The sequence below is a fragment of the Electrona antarctica genome (assembly GCF_951216825.1).
Source record: "Electrona antarctica genome assembly, chromosome: 13".
Taxonomy (NCBI): domain Eukaryota; kingdom Metazoa; phylum Chordata; class Actinopteri; order Myctophiformes; family Myctophidae; genus Electrona; species Electrona antarctica.
The window spans coordinates 8,061,173-8,081,351 of record NC_136794.1 but is presented as its reverse complement, the minus strand read 5'-3'; the positions used below and the strand labels follow the sequence as shown (position 1 = coordinate 8,081,351).

Sequence of the window (20,179 nt, the reverse complement as noted above, 5' to 3'; positions counted from 1 at the left end):
TTGTGAAAGAAATATGTTTAGGATGTTATGGTGCTTTTTAATTTAAAATGGTGCCCGTAGTGTAGTTCTTCCACCAAAAATGAGAAGAAACAAATGTATACTCTATTTCACCAGCAGAACAATATTTGAGCACATTCCTTAATTCTGTTTAGGCCGATACAATTTCTTTTTTATAGGCTGTTTTGAGATACCATTGAGATATACATTTTTCGTCATAGTATTAGTCGACGAAAACATCACTGGTGACGACGACAGATGGTTGGATGGTAGAATCGGGAAGCAAGATAATTGGTCGTCCCGTATAAGCAGATAATTGGTCGTCCCATATAATTGGTCGTCCCGATAATTGGTCGTCCCGTATAACGTCGGTTGTGAATGCTCTAATGACAGGCGACGTCCGTATTATACTCACCACGGCATTCTGCTCCACACGCGCTTTCACCTGCTCAACCTTTCCGGAAACCACTAGCGGAAAGATGGACGAGTCTGCCCCCTTACAGAACAGCAAATACTCCCCTGAGGATACAGACAGGCAAACGCATACAAATATATCATCCAAGGACATGCATACGATATTTGTACAGTACATAGTGTGCGTGTGTGTGTGTGTGTGTGTGTGTGTGTGTCTGACCTGAGCTAGACTTGACTATGACGCTCATTCTCCTCCTGATAGAGTCAAAGTTCAGTACATGTAGCAGCTCAAACCTGAGGGACGAACAGAATTCAAAATGAACAACCATCGCCTCTTCAAAAGGAGACACATACAGTACAGGTACAGTAGCAGTATCCCATTTAAGCCAGAGCCAGATTCTCATTACAGGGGATACATCGCTGCGGATCAAAGTTTAGACTTTTATAAGGTCTCAAGAGATGGCAGTTCGTCTCATTTTGAAGAGAATAAGGACTATTAAGCGTGTGCATGGCGGCATGCGCGTCGGATCCGTGTGGAGGCTGTCTAACATGTGAGTAAAAACTAAAACAGACAAAAAAAAAAAAATTGGTTAAAGGACCACTTCACCACTTTTCAACCTATCTTCATATAATTGGTCCTCATTATTCCACACATTTCCACACATTGTTTCATGATAAAATGCCACCATTTTTTTCCTACTCGGTCTGTGTCTCATAGGAGGGCTGTGTGCAGTTCAGAAACCCATCCACCAGTGACATCATCGTTAGGCAGATTTGTTTTAAACATAATTTAGATTTTTATTATTGTGAGAATGATGGCTTCCATTTTCGCATTGCAACTTTTCAGGAATAGAAAGCCTGCAGTTTCTATTAGTTTGGATTCCCCATTGATGATGTCACTGGTGGACTGGTTTCTGAACTGGCCACAGCCCTCCTATATGAGACAGGCCGAGTAGAAAAAAGAATTGTGGCATTTTATCATGAACATTAGTGAGGACCAATTATATGACGGTAGGTTGAAAAATTGTGAAGTGGTCCTTTAATGTATTAAATTAGGAGAAATTAACGTAATTCCGCGTCCCTGGCCTTTATTGGGTTAAAAGTGGTCAAACACTGAACGAGGCCTGTGGTAAACTTGTTTCAGGGGAGTCAAGTATACTTTTCTGGCTTAAAGCGCAATGTGCCATTGAGATTATAAAACCTCTTTTTTTGAGGGAGCCCTGGCCAAGATAGCAGCAATTACAGCAAACATCGAAAGCACATACATATAGCAAAACGTACAGTAGAAACTCACAGAATCATATGCCTGGTAATTGACAAACAAAAAGGAAACCAGAAATCTATCTAAAGGAAGCAATTACACATTCCAATCGAATCTCCCACCATAACCCTTAATGACATTTTGGAAAGTCATAATGGGGTGGTTCAAGGCTGCAGGGGCAGTGGACATAAAGTCATAAGATAATTACATTTGACTGCCCAGCAAGGTTAGGTTACAATGTAAGGAAGATAAACTTCTGTCTTCAGCAGCATTCATTTAGATTTGTAGCATTCAACACAAGTTACACATCTGGTGACTATGACACCAAAAGCAGACAACATATTGAGAATAATAAGAGTTGATATATCCCGATGTGACGCGTTGTGAGCTTGTAGATACAGTTCTTTTTTTTAATGTTTTTTTTTTGTGGCTTTCGCCTTTATTTTATATTTTTTATGGAGGGACAGACAGTAGGCTGACAGGAAATGGGGAGAGAGATGGGGGGGAAGACATGCAGTAAAGGCCGTCGGGATCGGGAGTCGAACCCGCGGCACACTGCCAGACTGGATTGCCAGCCAAGGTGCCTGGACCACTGAGCCACGGCCCAGGCCTAAACATTTTTAAAGACAAAATTAGTAGACTTCTTCGCCTGGAAAGGAGCCAGCTATGCTACAATGTTCAATGCCAAAACAATGCATCATCCAGTACAATGGCATGACGACAGGCGTGGCCACACTTGGTCACTGTAGCTTTTTGTCACTGCCAGTTTGAACCAGGATTTTGCTTCTTTTCTTAATCCCTCAAAATACCTCTGACACTCAGACATCAAAGGGGGCTTCAGCCCCTTGCCCTTTCACCCGTCTGTAAAACAACCGCCCTTTCCAGACCACGAATGCAGCATTTTACCATAGTGAAAGAAATGCAAATGGCACTCCTTTCCATGCCATGCCGGAAGGCAACATTCAGGAGAATTGCTTTTGAAATCCATGTCGTTACACACCTGCATCTCCACTAGCTAAAGAGTGCTGGATTGCGCCCCGAAAATAGCTGATCTACAAGCTCTCAGCGCGTCGCAGTGCGACGCGCTGTGAGCTTGTAGATCTGCTATTTTTGTCCAAAAGTGCCCTCTTGCAGGATTTTAGGCCCTCCGCACGTCCCTGTGGTGGAGACTATTAATGTAAAGATGGCTATCACACAAGCGCTTCATATGGATCGAAACATTATACTCTCTCACAAAACCTCTGTCCAACAGAATACGCTAACGATCGCTCCCACAACGGTGGCCCGGAACATTTAGATCTGATTAAGCAATTTCTAAAAACAAACCTCCCTGTCATTCTAACTGCTTTGTTTAATCCTGATGGGAGCTGTCTTCCTCAAGGAAATGTAAGTGTACATGTGTATACTGTGTGTGTGTGTGTGTTAGTGAGTACCATATAGTCATCATATATGACAATGTGTTTATTATAATATCACTGCAAATCTCTCTGACTCGCTCTCCCACAAACACACTGCACACAGTTAAGTTACGCCTACCGGTATTTCCTCTTAATAATAACCTGTGCTGCATTGGTAGGTAAACGGGAGACACTTTTGTGAAGTTAAGAACAGAGCAAGAGTGTTGTTGTTGTTGTTGAGGTGAAGTTAGAGTTATGAGTTGTCGGCCGGTCAAAGTTGTCAGCCAGATCATCGGTCCGGTTTAAGTTGTGTATTGAACAGTCAAAACAAGTTGTATCATTAGTTATTGGAGGCAGACATTATTCGTCGCACGCACGCACGCACGCACGCACGCACGCACGCACACACTTTTAGGTTTGTGTTTTAGTCACTTAGTTACTTGCAGTGACTAAAACATGTTGGTTTTTTTGTCAGACCTACCTCTCAATCTCATCATCTTTGTTGAGAATCTCCATGTAACTGTCTTTGAGTCTTAGATAGGTGTAACCCAACCTGAGAAAGGAGAGGGAGAGAGACACAGGGGGAGACAGAGAAAATGCAAGAGAAAAGATTAAGTCAGATAACAGGACAAAAACATAAAATATCCCCATTATGCAAGTATAAACAGAACTAGGAAAGAAGTCTGACTACTCCGTTATGCATTTTCGTTTGACAGCCATAATACTGGTTGACAGCCGGAATGTAGACGGCACCCGGGTGAGCAGTGTGGGTTAGCGCCCCAGCCCCCAAAAACCCATGTGAGGCCTTTAGGAGGGCCATAATATATAGAGAAAGGTGTCGTACCGCTTCATTCCCTCCACCAGTGCCACCTCGTCGGGTGAAGAGGAGATGTAGGAGGAGGTGGGCCTGCCCTGGTGGATGCCTCGCTTGATGCCGTCCACCGTCTCCTCCTCCTTCACCTGCACTGTGTGGCACAGGCACAGCGCCCGGAAGAACAGGTCCTCGTGCTCCTGGGGGCGCAAGCAGCGGGCACACAGTATAGGACCATTTATAAACACATTTAGGCATGACGTCGATATTTAAAAAATGTCTTTTTAAAATGTATTTTTTTCTTAAAAACCTCATGTTTCTATATCAGTGGTTCTCAATATTTCATGTTGAGGATCTCAAAAAATATATGTAATATGCCACCGATCCACATCTGAAAATATGTTTATTCCAGGGACCCCGCGGAAGCAAAGATTTGAGTTAAAAACGTTTGCTCTGAAAGAATATATTCAAAGATTTTCACCACATTTTCACATTTTTTCAAAAATAGCAGACCTACAAGTTCATAGCGCGGCACTCGGTGCCGCGCTATGAACTTGTAGATCTGCTATTTTTCAACAGCTAAAGCATAACATAATGCTTAATACACCAAAAGGGGTTCCTGCCCAAAATGGGTTAAACCCATTGAGGACTGAGACCACATTCTACAAAATGTCTTCTAAATGTGTTTCCCAAAGTGGGGTCCAGGGACACCCTAGGGGTCCTTGAGGGAGTTCCAGGGGGTCCCCAGCTAAATGATAGTTAGGAACCAAATGGACCCTTATGGGTCTGTAACTCAGAGAGGACCCGTTAGGGTCCATTTGGTACACTCTCAAGAGTTAAATTAACTTTGATTTTAAAATATAAATGTAGGGTCTCAGAGATAGAACGAGAGTTATGTATATAACTACGGTTCTATGAATACCGGATGACCGCCAGAGGGGCGGTGTTTTCAACACCTGGATATACATCGCGCGCACGCGCAGAGGTCGAATATTAATACCAACACTGTCACTCGTGACCCCCTGTGGGCGTGAGCCACCTATATAGGTGCCCAGTTCACAGGGTTCATCCTCATGAAATCTTTTCGTCGGGATTCCGAGTGACAATGAACTCTGGCGGTCATCCGGTATTCATAGAACCGTAGTTATATACATAACTCTCGTTCTATTTCATACCTACTGACCGCCAGAGGGGCGGTGTTTTCAACACCTGGATGACTCATACCAACATGGTCACGAGGAATCTGCGCTTACCGAGGTCGGTTTGCAGATCTAATGGACAGCCAAACAGCCGTCACCACAGGGTGAGGGAGAGTCTGGTTGGCTGACTCTTGGCAAAAGCCCAAAACAGATGGAGCCCATTTGGCTGCACTGCAGCACAGATGTCCACCCCCTGGTCTGGCATGTCAAAATGCCTCTGGGGAGGCCTTGAGGCCTACTGAAGAAATCTACCTCAACGCAACAATCAAAGTACCTCTAAGTGTTGCGTTAGTCTCTGTTGAATCAAGGCACAGCCCTTCCTGTGCCCTATCACAGACAAAGACAACCAAACAGCCATCACAGCTATGCCGTGCCACAGAGCTCGGACAGGGCACAATAGGCAGGTACTAGAATGCTCCGTGCCTGGCTGTGGAGCAAACTAAAAATGATAGGCTAGCCAACGTGAAAGGCAGAAAGTCCTTGAAGACATAAGAGGGATTGGCGAATGGTAAACCCAGACCCATCGGCATCCCAGTCTCAGGCACCGGGCAGGGCCTGAAGACAACCTACTCACTTCCGTAGGGTCGCAGTGAGGGCAAATGGTACTAGCAGATAGCCATTTGAGAACGGCCCGATCCAAGGGCTGGGGACAAAGTCCATCCAAACCTGGTAGAGTGGTACCTCGTACCAGATGGTAGGGGGCGATTGCTCGCCCCGTCAGCGTGGCTGATGGCATACCCACAATAAAGTGTGACAGGCGCTGTCCAGAGAGAGCGCAACCTTTATTAGAGCCATCATAGCCAATGAAGAGCCGTTCTGACCACCAAGTGTATGTGGTAGGTCTAACATAATAGGCTCTCAGGGCCCGTACTGGGCAGTTCTCAATCACAATTACTCTCCTGGTGGAGAGGTTAAGGCTGCCAATATCACAGGCAGGTATTGAAAACACAGAGCATGGTGGTGCTTTGTCTCAACTAAACCACAGTTTACTTGTGTTGGCGTGCAACGCCCTGGTGCAGGATGCACAAGAATCAAGTAGGGTTCGGACAATAGGCATGATTGCCAGTGGTCAGTTTACGCAGCCGAAGGTGACCCGGGTGAGAATGCACCCTCTCCCTAAACTGTGACAGGGGATTCTGTCTGTGGGGAGGCCAAAGCACTTCATCGAGAAGCTGCAGTAGATGATTCGGCTGCAGTGGTAACCAAAAACGAACCTCAAGTCGCGTATAGCCCGCCCAATATGAAAAACAAATTGAGGCGGAAACATGGAAACTCATACTTCCTGACTGGTACGGTGGCACCATACTACTGTGCGACTGCCTCTGCCTATCCTGTGAAGGATACACGACACCAAAAGTGGCAGTGTAGAGAAGACTTACAAGAAGTCGCCTGGCCAGGGGTGGGCCAGAGTGTCCTGCCCTAACGGTCAGCGCCGGAAGGGAGAACTACAGTTGGCCACGCGCCAAGCGCTCAAGGCCAAAGATCCTGCTCTGCCGTACATATGCCCAGTGATACGAAACATCATCGGATCCAAGAGGCTTAAATGGGAAGCATGTCCGCCGCCTGGACTGTATACCCAACAAGAGCATTGCTATGAAACCAGCAAGATGAGGCAAGACCTCCTGCAGAGACTGACTGGATCGAGCGACCCCTTAGTGGGTCGGAAGATAGACTGTTGACATATTATGTTACGAACAAAGTCCAAAGATCCCAAGGGCCAAGTCCACTGCACACTGGCCCAGTACATCACAGACACTGGCTGGAGATGGTAGGCAGTAGAGCGAAGCACGCTTAAATGCCTGTACATAACTGAAACAGTAACCCAACCGTATCCACGGTGGTAGGCAGAATTCTGGGGTTCGAGGCCCAGAAATTCTAGACAGAACATGTAAAAGGGTGCAATGAAAGCAGCCTTAGAGAAGCGACTGTCTACGTCGCTTCGGTGTGCCCAACAACCAGAAGAACTGGCTGGCAGCACTGTACTCGTCCAAGACGAGACAGGTCAGTGGAAGCTGTCCGTCAGCCCCCCATTAACTCTAAGAGTTTAAGCAAGGCCATGCTTGCAGACCATTCTCAATCTGGCACCGCCTGGAGCACATCCACTGTGCCCAGCATACATGACCAGAGGCAGCTGGTAGGTCTGAGATCGAGGATCAGGCGAAAACCACCACCGTCATCAGTCACATCATGAATCAAGGAGAAACCTTCAGTTGAACCAAACTGCTTGTTCACCGTGCACTATGCTGCAAGGTCTGTTGGGTGGCAGGCCCGAACATCCGGCCTGGAACGACAGGCAGAGTGTTAAGTGTCCCACTGTACTTCCCTGAAAGTGGGGCCTGTTAGAATGCTGAGTCTATAATTGATGTGCAAGCTAGTTCAGCTGTACGGTTGCACGTACGCAACATGTGTCCCCTGCATTTACCCATCTTATTGCTACTAGGAGCAATGAGCAGCCATTCTACAGCGCTCGGGGAGCAATTAGGGGCTCAGACCGGGACACACATGGACACATTGCTGGCCGGATGTGGCATTGAACCCGGGACATCCAGGGGCTCTGGGTCGCCAGGCGGGCTCACTAACCCGCCGTGGCCGCCCCTCGGGCCACACTAAGCCCCAACATCATCAGGGTAGTTAGTTACCACGTAAGCTAACGCCTAGAACAAGCATCACCCATAAGTGCCGTGCCTGCGCATCAATGCGCGCAGGCCAGAGGGCCAGGATGAGGTGACCATTAAGGGACCGTCCAACACGTCCCAGTCCAGCTGCCGTGGCATGGATCTAGTTGGCAGACCAGTGACTCTACACTGCGTGCGGCCATGGGCAATAGCCATACTAGCTCGAAGGCTTAATCTAGTGACACCACCAGAGAAGCAATGCTGGCATTAAGTCCAGGGTTAGGGACCCTGTCTCGTTGGTCACCCCCAGAAGGCAATCTAAAGGTCAGTGCTACTCATCACAGACCACGAGTAGCGGCTCTGCAAACAGCAGGAAAAGAGCAGCACCCATGTATCAACCCATTAAGACAGGAACAAGTCTGGGTTGCCGCTGCTATGTAAAGTATATAGCCATATGTATACTCTTCTCAATTCATCAAATCGACATTTGAAATCATTCCGAGACCTAGGTCCGGATTCAGAAGGTGTTTACAACATCGGCCCTAAATGGGTTAAGACGTTCTTAACCTGAGCAACTTGGTGGCCAAGAGTACCACCTTGAAATTTCCCCTAGTTGAGAGAGCATCATCTCACAATGCTAGCATCCTTGTGGGAGGCAAATCAGCCACAACCACGGCCAACACAGTTGGCATACGTGCCAGCAGTATGCAGCCACAATAACAGCAATATCTTCAAAATGGCCTTGGATCGTCTCGGGATCCCCCAGAATGAAGTTACTAATGCTGCTCTGGAGAGGAAGTCTGCAGCTCTCGGTATGGAGCTGTTTCCCTCGCGACCAGACTACGGATAAGCGGTTGGAGATGGATGGAAGAATGAACCACAGCCATAGCCTGTGTCCGGCGCCCAAGTCGAAACCCGACTACAGGCTCAAGTAATGGACCTCCTCTGTGGGACCAGAGAGGACCAGCATGTTGCACTAATCCATGAACGGCAGCAGAGCGAGACACTCTAAATACTACTGGTTATGTAGTTGTAGCGAAAGAGCGAAAATCACTCAAGCTACAGTGTCGAGTAGTGCCATAGTATAGTGGGAAAGCCAAATACTTGGACTGTCATATACCTCCAGATAATGGCAGCAGAGCGAAACACTCAATGCCAGTGATAACGCGGCCAAAGCAGCGTTACGCTTATTGATCATCTGTACGCACAGTATGTCATTAATACAATGCAGACATGGCGAAGAGCGGGGACCACTCAAGCCCGTGTAAAGTACACAATATGATAGTGGCGGGGCGGAACATGCCCTCGGTGCTAGTGAAAAATGACCATCAGTACACACAGTATGTCAACAATACTATGTATGGCGAAGAGTGAAGGCCACTCAAGCCAGCTTCAAGCACAAAGTATGACAGCAGTGGAGCGAAACACACCCCCAGTGTCAGTGATAATGCAGCAAAAGAGCGAGAATCACTCAAGCTACAGTGTCAAGTAGTGCCATAGTATAGTGGCATGGCCAAACACTTGGACTGTCATATACAACCATTTTAATACCAAGCATATTGGTAATATCTGGACAGCAGCAGAGCGACGTACACTCAAGCTATGATAGCAAGTAATCACAGTATACTGCACATGTCAAAGCAGTAGTGAGTACCAGGTACACAATGTCGTGGTTATACGAAGATCTAACCCTCAGCAGTTCGCTATGGGACGTGTCCCAACTTGGGCGTGGACAACAGAAGTACTTATAGTACACTCACATTCTATTAAGTATATAAGAGAATGGGCCTCTTTTGCGTCATGACGTAGCACGTGCCCTCTCGACGAGGGCATAAAAGCACGTACTTGCGCATGCCTCGCTTATCTCTTATAACCATGGTTACTGCGTAACCTTCAGAGAATGCTTCAACTTATCAGTACATGTTACCAATACTATGCAGACATAGGGGAGACGCAACTTACCTGTAGAAAATAAAGTCCAACATAATAGTTGGACCAGGGAGCCCGGCGGAAAATTATCGCCGCCAACCATGCAGCCTCTGGAGGACGCAAGGTAGCCCCAACCGAACGGTTACGAGGCTTATAGGCATGACCGGCGTCGAGAGCCCCCCCATACAGCCTCGAAGGGCTAGTAGCAGGAGCTCAATAAAATAAATCGACCTGCGCTCAAAGGCGAAAAGATGAAAGAGGATGAACCCTGTGAACTGGGCACCTATATAGGTGGCTCACGCCCACAGGGGGTCACGAGTGACAGTGTTGGTATTAATATTCGACCTCTGCGCGTGCGCGCGATGTATATCCAGGTGTTGAAAACACCGCCCCTCTGGCGGTCAGTAGGTATGAAATAGAAATGCCATTAAATGGGGGTCCGTAGCCTGATGCATATCAAACTGGGGGTCCTGGAAATTTAACGAGTTGAGAATCACTGCTAGAGCCGTAAAAGTATTCTCTTACGTTATGGGGGTCCCTGGCAAATCTTTTCAAATGGGGGTCCGTATCAATTTGGGGGTCCTGTTCTAAATCATAAAAAAAAAGAAAAAAAATATGTTTCTATACCAGTGGTTCTCAAACATTTTCATGTCAAGGACCCCAAAAATTATATGTAATTGGCCGCCGACCTCCATCTGAAAATATGTTGTTCCAGGGACCTCCACAGAAGCAAAGATTTGAGTTAAAAACATTCACTCTGCAACATATATTTTTGGGGGTCCTTGACATGAAAAAGGTCGAGAACCACTGACATAGAAACATAGGGTTTTTCAGATAACTGTCAGGATTTAGAAGACATTTGTTGAATCGTCCTCAGGTCTAAATGGGTTAAAACACCAAAAGGGGTTACGGTCCTGAATGGGTTACTGTAAATATGTGATTATATTATGCAAACAACAGTAAGGCTCGTTTCATAATCACAATTCACTTAGCATGATGTAGGATTGGCAGAGCATTACATACCCTCCTGTAGCCTCCGGGCGAGGAATCGATCATGTCTATACTGGAGGCAGCGCTGAGGATCTGCCCGTTGCAGATAGCGTGGGGGACGTAGACGTTTCCATCCACGCAGCACTCGATGAACTCCATGTTGTTCTCCGTCAGAGTGCCAGTCTTATCAGTGAACACGTATTCCACCTGGAGGAGGGGGGATTATCCCAAATTGAGGGTCCGTCACTAAATTGTTTGCATGCGAGATTGTGGCAAGAGATAACTGTTTGTTTGTACCAGTGTTGTTTTCGTCGACTAAAACGAAAAATGTCCGTCGACTACATTTTTTCACTGACGAAAACTAAATGGAAACTAAATGGAGAATAAGCTATGATGACTAAAACTAAGACTAAATATATCGACAATTTCGTCAAGAAATAAAAACTAGACTAAAATGTTAGGAAGGGACTAGGGGACAAGAGATCCAGTATAAGTCATTTTACACTTGGTTGCATGCTGAAAATAGCCGATCTACAACCTCGGCTATTTCCAGCAAGTGTAAAATCAGCAATTACGACGGCATCAAGGCCCGCCTAAAATCGCATTACATTTAGTCGACTAAAACTAGACTAACACTAAAACATTCCAGGTGACTAAAATGTGACTAAAACTAAATATTCAAAAGACTATGACTAAAACTAAAATCAAATTTTGCTGCCAAAAACAACACTGGTTTGTACCTGGGTTTTCACCGACCTCGGGGGAGGCGGCCAAGGACAACACTGCAACACTAATCTGTAATTTGTGGGGTTTGTATAGGAGACGGAGTGTGTGCATGCATGGCCTTTTTTTACCTGTCCAAGTTCCTCGTTGAGGTCCGAAGTGTTGACCTGCGCTCCCATCCCCAGTTCTTCGTCGTACATGTCCTCGTCCATGGCGATGAAATAGGAGCCCAGGAACTTCTGCATCTCCACCGTCACATACATAGACACCGGGATGATGTAATTAAACAGGACCATGAAGGCCAGGAAGTCTGTGAACGCTCGGATCACCTGCCCGAGAGAGAGAGAGAGAGAGAGAGAGAGAGAGAGAGAGAGAGAGAGAGAGAGAGAGAGAGAAGGTAATAAGATATTCTCACAACACGAGCCCTGGAGAGAGCTGTGAGGAGATTGTATTATTATGAGCCAGTGGTGGAAAGTAACTAAGTACATTTACTTAAGTACTGTACTCAAGTACACTTGAGGTATTTGTACTTGAGTATTTCCAATATCCAAATACTTTTACTTCTACTCCACTGCATCTCAGATCCAAACGTTGTATACTTTTACTCCACTACCTTTATATTTGACAGCTTTAGTTACTAGTTACTTTGTAGCGTTGGAATATTATTACAAAACATACATTAACCACTTCAGCCCTATTGGGCCTATTTTCAACATTTGAAAACTGGAAATGAGACATTCTGCATAAAGAGTACTTTCTTCTTTTGGTACTCTTAACCCATTTTGGGCGGGAACGCCTTTTGGTGTTAGCATTATGTTATGCTTCAGCTATTGAAAAATAGCAGATCTACAAGCTCATAGCGCACCACCGAGTGGCGCCGGCGCGATACGAGCTTGTAGGTCTGCTATTTTTGAAAAAAAGGAACGACTGACATAGAAACATAGCTTTTTTCAGAAAACTGTCAGGATTTAGAAGACATTTTTAGAATCTGATCTCAGGTCAAAATGGGTTAAGTACATAGTATTTAGTATTTCTATATTGCAGTATTGATACTTTTACTTAAGTACAAACTTTGAGTACTTTTTTTCAGCCACTGATTCATGGGTAATGTAGTGTGTTCTGGTGGACTGACTGACCATGTGCCGTTGCCGCTCCACCTCGGTCCGCTGGTTGTACCAAGGCTCGTCCCGGTCTGGGGACCACTGCCAGGCGTACTTCAGAACCGTGTTGATCAATGCCTTACTGATCAGGATGCACAGGTACACTATCAGGAAGGCATTCATCGATCTGGAGGCGGACAGGGAGCATGAGGCGCGAGAGGATGAGGAGATACTGTGGCAAAGTTGCAACTGGCAAATTACTGTCAGCCCAGATAGATGGGGCGAAATAGGAAATATTTAGTGAATGGGAAAATAATATGTTACTTTTCCACAGCGGAGCGTTTTTGGGACTTGGACTGGTAGTTGAGCGCCATCTTGGTCTCCATGCCGGTGTAGATTGCAACGGCTGGCGGAGGAGAGACAGACCGTGGTTACAATCAGAGCCACTCTAATAGAAGAGTTGCGATATTGAGGGGGCAGAAAACCGCCCGGTCACGTGGCCCATAGACTCCAATGCAATCCGTAAACTTCCGGTTATCCGACCCCCATGCTCAATATTGAAGTCTATGTAGAAGATGGGGCCATTGGACTGGCCCCATGAAGTGAACGGAGTTTGCATAACTGTCTTACTCTATGGCTCTGGTTACAATACTAACAATGACACCACCTGACCTCCTGTCTACATGTCTATGATCAAGGCGCACAAAAAAAGAAAAAGAACCTATCAACATGGCACCGTACATTCACCTTCATTTTACTGAATTAGTATATTTGGCAGAGGACAATGCACGACAGATGTATTGCACCAGAAATAGCCAAATAGTTCATTTACATCTGCAAGTCCCTGGACTTCATCATAACACAAACATTATAAACACTCAAAAAAACATATATCAGTCCTAACAGACAAGAGAACACAAAAACGTCTCAAATTAAACTACACAGCTTAAAAGCCCTGCACTAAAGATGCCACAATTCACAGTAGTGATCACAACAAAGGTTCATGGCCTACATCAGGGGTGGGTAACTGGCGGCCCGGGGGCCACATGCGGCCCCCACCTTCACTTAATGCGGCCCTCAGGTTAATGTCAGAATATACTGATATAATATTGGTTTCAGCTGTTTACAATTCCACAACATGCCAAACACGACCCGCTTTAATTACTTCAGTCTAAATTAGTAGCTCAACACAAGTATAATTAAAGGCATTTGAAATGACATAAAAATGTTAATTTTCAGGATTCCAATTCAAAAATAGCAAAAGTCTAAGATTTCAATGCGAATATAGCAAAAATAGCCAATCTACAAGCTCAAAACGCGTCGCAGCGCGACGCGTTTTGAGCTTGTGGATCGGCTATTTTTGCTACGACAGTAATATATGGCCCTAGGGAGTGAGTGTGGAAATATAGTGGCCCTCTCCATCGTCAAAGTTGCCCAGCCATGGCCTACATCTAAAACAAACAAACTGTTCTTACTAATGATTGCACGACTGTTATTCCTTCAACCATTCTTTTGACATTACCATAAATATGTTGTGTGTTCTTCAAGGTGGCTCCTCTGAGGAGCAAATTCTCAGCCCCTAGTGTTCTGGAAAGAACAAAAGAGAGACAAATGACATTTAAATAAGTCATTTCATATAAACCCAACGTAGAAGAGTTTGCATTGTACAATGAAAAAGGAAAGAAACTAGAGATGATAGCGTCATGAAGCTGACCTGGCGACAGGTTCTTCGCTCTCCTTATAAATATTGATGCGTCCGACAAATCTGTAAAGCACAATCAGATCATGCAAGACAATGAAACGCTGTGTGCGTGTGCATGTGTGCATGTGTGCGTGTGTGTGTGTGTGTGTGTGTATGTGTGTGTGTACTGTACATGCAGCGATTGTGCTCACTTGTAGAGGTCAGGCTGCGGTTGTTCACATTCAATAGTGGCATGTAGAGAGTCCACCTCCTGCTCCATTCTAAAGGCCATGGTATCTGGTACAGCATAATAGGTCTGAGGGAGAAAGCAGGGAAGAAGAAGGGAGACAAAGATGGGAAAATGCCACCCATTGACTGTCTCTAATTAGCCCATTTAGGCCCGACGTCGAAATGAAAAAAACGTTCGCTCTGAAAGAATATATACTCAAAGATTTTTGCCGCATTTTTACAATTTTTCAAAAATAGCAGACCTACAAGTTCGTAGCGCGCCACTCGGTGGCGCGCTATGAGCTTGTAGATCTGCTATTTTTCAATAGCTAAAGTATAACATAATGCTTAGTTAAAACACCAAAAGGGGTTCCCGCCCAGAATGGGTTAGAGCTCCAAGTCGCTCAGCCCTTCGGGCTCTGGCGGGCCTGTTTTCTGAACGACTGCAGGTGATACTGCAGGAATAGTCAGTGGAGATCGAGCTTGTTGGGTCAGCAGCAACATGCATGCTGGGATGACGAAGTGGACTTAGTTTCCGACTAGCCTGGGCACCATTCCATTTCGGGTTTATGATCCGGTCGGGAGCGGATTATATCGCTACGTCATGTTGTAGTCATCAATCTTCCGGGAACTTCCTTTTCCCTCAAACCGATTTTTTCTCAATAAAAGCCACAGGCTATGAGAGCTTTTATTGTTATTCTTCCGGTTTGAGGGAAAAGGAAGTTCCGTTTGATTGTTCCTGCCTGATGACTACAAAACAACGCTACAGTACAACATGACGTAACGATATCCTGATGACTACAAAACAATACTACAACATGACGTAACGATATCATCCTGATGACTACAAAACAACGCTACAACATGACGTAACGATATCATCCTGATGACTACAAAACAATACTACAACATGACGTAACGATATCATCCTGATGACTACAAAACAATAACTACAACATGACGTAACGATATCATCCTGATGACTACAAAACAATACTACAACATGATGTAACGATATCATCCTGATGACTACAAAACAATACTACAACATGACGTAACGATATCATCCTGATGACTACAAAACAACGCTACAACATGATGAAACGATATCATCCTGATGACTACAAAACAATACTACAACATGACGTGACGATATCATACTGATGACTACAAAACAATACAACATGACGTAACGATATCATCCTGATGACTACAAAACAATACTACAACATGACGTAACGATATCATCCTGATGACTACAAAACAATACTACAACATGACGTAACGATATCATCCTGATGACTACAAAACAATACAACATGACGTAACGATATCATCCTGATGACTACAAAACAATACTACAACATGACGTAACGATATCATCCTGATGACTACAAAACAATACTACAACATGACGTAACGATATCATCCTGATGACTACAAAACAATACTACAACATGACGTAACGATATCATCCTGATGACTACAAAACAATACTACAACATGACGTAACGATATCATCCTGATGACTACAAAACAATACTACAACATGACGTAACGATATCATCCTGATGACTACAAAACAATACTACAACATGACGTAACGATATCATCCGCTCCAGACCGGTTCACACGGCACTTTTGTAACAGAGACCAGGCTTTCCTCCGAGGTGGAAACTCTGGTGAGGCGAGGTTAAGTTCCGACTATGCGAGACAGGGAGGGGCCATCTATTTGTGCACGCTGTGCGTGGTGTCATTCTGTTGGGGCTGAAAATGTGAAATGAACAAAGTTCTGTCGTTTGAAAAATGTATAGAATTAATAATCTGTGAGAGAACGAGTGAGCGAGCGAGCGAGTGATATATAATGGTCAGTATGGGGAATAGTGGATCCATCTCGCTTTTCACATTTACACTTTAAAGGTTAAAGAGAACAACTCTATCGTGTGCCTCATAAAAACAAATGTCATACATTATTCATTCAAGCTTCACAGAGAGATGAGGACGTTTAAAACAAATAATATAGTAGTCTTTGCCCAGTTTTTTATGACTACACTTACAGTAGGAACCAGAACCAATATTAGGGCATTAGAAGAACATCCACAGCGACTGGATATGATTTGGACTTATCAGCTCTTCATTGTGTCCTGGCAGCTAAGGTGGCCGGTGCGAGGAACAGTCACAATGCTAAATACACTTGTACTGTACTGTACTGTACTGTACTGTACTGTACTGTACTGTACTGTACTGTACTGTACTGTACTGTACTGTTGTCCATATGCAGACCACATCCATCTTGCCAGTTATCAACTGACTCAGCATTTCTTAAGTAAAGTGTTTGTGAAGCTTGTCTTTGTACTATGTTGTTGCGTCTTGTTCTTGTTTCTGTTTATTGTCTCCACCAGGCCGAAGGCATGGGGAGAGAGTATGTTTTGCACTCCGTCCGTGTGTGTGTCCGTCCGTCCGTGTGTGTGTCCGTCCTTCCGTCCGTCCGTTACCAGCTAATCTCCGGCACCGTTAACCCGGTCGATGCCAAACTTTGCACACACACTCCCTGGATGCCAACGATGAACCTCTGCCCTGCATTTTCCAGAACGGCCTGTTATAGCGCCACCATGAGGCAGCTTTTCACATTCTTTACCTAAAACTGCACCGATCTGCGTGAAACGTTGCATGCACACTCCCTAGAGGCCAAGGACAAACCTTTGACCTGCATTTTCCGCATCTGCCTTTTATAGCGCCACCAGGAGGCCGACTTTTGTAAAACACATTTTTTGATATTACTCCTCCAGATTCTGTCCAAAAATCTCACAAATCGTTACACACTATCTCTATGGTCATGTGCTCAAGTCGGATCTGTCCAATATTTCATATTCCATCCTAATTGGCTATAATTGGCTTTCACAGTTTGCAAGATTGCCCCGTTTTGAACAAAAGCCTCAAATCATGAACGCAGCATGCAATTTACGTGAAATCTTTCACAGACCTTCCTACTAGGCTGAGGCATATATCCCACCCTTTTCACATTGGCCTGTTATAGCGCCACCAACAGGTTGATTTTTGCAAAACACATTTTTGGAACAAAATGCCTCAAATCAATTGCCATCAAAGGCAAACATGTTTATATTACTCCCTAAACATTTTGCCAAACATCTCACACAGTCCTATCCTCCTGGTGGAGACCTGTGCCCAGAAGGGCACTTTTTCTAGTTTTAATAATATGTCTATAGTAATATTTCTCAGCTTAGTAGCAGGGATAGTGAGAAGGCCTTTGTCAGAAGACCCAAGTTGTCTCACATTTTACCTTGGGGTGCACCAGTTCAGTTAAATAAATTGGGCCCAGCCCAATAAAGTAATTTATAAGTAATTAATACAATTTTAAATAGAATTCTGGAGTCAATTGGATAGACAGTGTAAGGCAGCAAGCACAGGAGTAGTATGTGACCTTCTATATAGTGTTGGTTAAAAGTCTAGCAGCCGCATTCTGCACAAGCTGGAGGCGGTGAATAGAGGAGCGACTCAAGGTAGTAAACAAGGAATTACAATAGTCCAAACGGGTCGAAATAAAAGCGTGGATACGTTTTTTTTCCAGGTCTTGTGGTGTTAGTAAAGCCTTGATTTTGGCAATGTTTCTCAATTGGAAAAAACAGGGGAGTTTTTTAGATTTATTTGGTGATCGAATAGCACACCTAGGTTTTTTTTTAACCCATTCTGGGCAGGAACCCCTTTTGGTGTTTTAAGCATTATGTTATGCTTTAGCTGTTGAAAAATAGCAGATCTACAAGCTCATAGCGCGGCACCGAGTGCCGCGCTACGAGCTTGTAGGTCTGCTATTTTTGAAAAATCGTGAAAATGTAGTGAAAATTTTTGAATATATATTCTTTCAGAGTGAACATTTTTAACTCAAATCTTTGCTTCTGGGGGGGGGGGGGGGGTTCCTGGAACAACATATTTTCAGATGGGGGTCGGCGGCCAATTACATATAATCTTGGGGGTCCTTGACACGAAAATGTTTGAGCACCACCGACACAGAAACAGAAGGTTTATCAGAAAACCGTCATGATTTCGAAGACATTTTGTAGAATCTTCCTCAGGTCTAAATGGGTTTAAACCTTGGTGAAATGAGCTAGTTATAACCCCCGCCTCGGTACCTTGTGGCTGGACTCCCCGTCCAGACTGGCGGTGGTGACGTAGCAGGTGCCATCCACGCGGCTGGAGGACAGCAGGATGAGGTCACAGGGGAACGTCTCGTCCTCCCGCACCATGACAACGTCCCCGACCTGACGGGAGACAGAGACCGCCGCCGCGCCGCGCCCATTTTAATGACTTCAAAATCGATATTTTGACATTGTCTGTCACCCATAAACAGCACTGACCACAGCACTAGACAGCAAGTCAGACAGTCCTGTTTTTTTCTCTCTCTTTTTTTTTTTTTTTTTACGGATTGACTAGTTGCATAATGGATTATGTTGAGGGGAGCAGCTTAACCCATTTAGACCTGAGGACGCATGTGTGTCATATTATAGCTTTAAACCCATTTTGGGCAGGAACCCCTTTTGGTGTTTTAACTAAGCATTATGTTATACTTTAGCTATTGAAAAATAGCAGATCTACAAGCTCATAGCGCGCCACCGAGTGGCGCGCTATGAACTTGTAGGTCTGCTATTTTTGAAAAATCGTAAAAATGCGGCACAAATCTTTGAATATATATTCTTTCAGAGCGAATGTTTTTTTTATTTCGACGTCAGGCCTGAATGGGTTAAGCACTCATAAGTCCCATTGCCATGGCGACCGTACACGTGACACTCGCACTCTTGATTTTTTTGACGATTAATATATTCATCATTATTCCTGCTCCCGATTCTCACTGTAATCCCTTCTGTTTGATCTGAGGAGGAGGAACCTTGGTTTTTTTAGAACATGCGAGAAGAGAGAGAGAAAGAGAGAGAGAGTGGGGAGAGAGGGAAGAGAAGAGAGAGAAAGAGAGAGGGAAGAGGAGAAATAGAGGGAAGAGAAGAGAGGGGGGGCAACAGAAAATGAAAGCAACGTGCATTGTGCGCGCGGTGAATATCTTTTATAGGACACCTTTCTCGACCAATGAAATTCATTTGACCGTATTGCTATGGCAACATAAAGCTCCTCAACCTATGAGGCTGGCAGACAATATTGAAGCCTAAAAACTGACCCCATACCATACTGTACATCTGACTCAGTCCCTGTGCACTTGACAAGGAATTAATTACATACTGTATACCATGGAACCTATTATACTTAATGACAACATGGTTGGGGGAGAGGGGGGGCAGCAAGATATCTATATGTGCGTGCGTGCGTGCGTGCGTGCGTGCGTGCGTGCGTGCGTGCGTGCGTGCGTGCGTGCATAATCATGATACTGCAGAATGCAGATTCACTGTAGCATCAAATGAGAGAAGCACACTTTATGTATTGGGTGTTAAAGCGCAAATAACATGCATTTTAAAACTGCTTTTAATATTTAATATCATATTGTCTATGTCCCTCAAAGTTATTTCTAATGGTTTGAGCCTCAATCACCACTCTGATATAACCAGTCCTTGTAATTTCTTTCTGGACTTTGAAAGCAGTTTTAGCTGCAGTACCACAATGTCCTGAGGTGGTGGGGGTGCTGATATGCAGATTATTTAATATTTGAGTAATTATAATACTGATGCTAGATAAAACCAGGCTTGTTTCTATTCCATGCCAGCTTGGAAAATCAACAATGGTGGACATTGTAAACAAAGTGGAAATGCACATTTGGAACTGAAGACTAAAGAAGAGGTGGAATTATACAAAGTAGGGTGACATTGATGACATCA

The 20,179-nt window shown here is 44.7% G+C and overlaps 1 protein-coding gene across 1 annotated transcript in view; it reads right to left on the bottom strand.

Moving 5' to 3' along the window:
• The window catches only part of atp11a (ATPase phospholipid transporting 11A), a 70,362-nt gene that overhangs the window by 22,643 nt on the left and 27,540 nt on the right, over nucleotides 1-20,179 (bottom strand). Inside the window, exons 6-17 of the mRNA XM_079518229.1 lie at nucleotides 18,494-18,622; nucleotides 14,330-14,433; nucleotides 14,151-14,201; nucleotides 13,959-14,023; nucleotides 12,761-12,842; nucleotides 12,473-12,623; nucleotides 11,468-11,665; nucleotides 10,647-10,820; nucleotides 3,914-4,080; nucleotides 3,551-3,622; nucleotides 632-705; nucleotides 413-516 (exon numbers count right to left, since the gene is read on the bottom strand). Of these exons, the coding sequence (XP_079374355.1) occupies nucleotides 413-516; nucleotides 632-705; nucleotides 3,551-3,622; nucleotides 3,914-4,080; nucleotides 10,647-10,820; nucleotides 11,468-11,665; nucleotides 12,473-12,623; nucleotides 12,761-12,842; nucleotides 13,959-14,023; nucleotides 14,151-14,201; nucleotides 14,330-14,433; nucleotides 18,494-18,622 (1,371 nt within the window). The remainder of the gene's footprint in view (nucleotides 1-412; nucleotides 517-631; nucleotides 706-3,550; nucleotides 3,623-3,913; nucleotides 4,081-10,646; nucleotides 10,821-11,467; nucleotides 11,666-12,472; nucleotides 12,624-12,760; nucleotides 12,843-13,958; nucleotides 14,024-14,150; nucleotides 14,202-14,329; nucleotides 14,434-18,493; nucleotides 18,623-20,179) is intronic.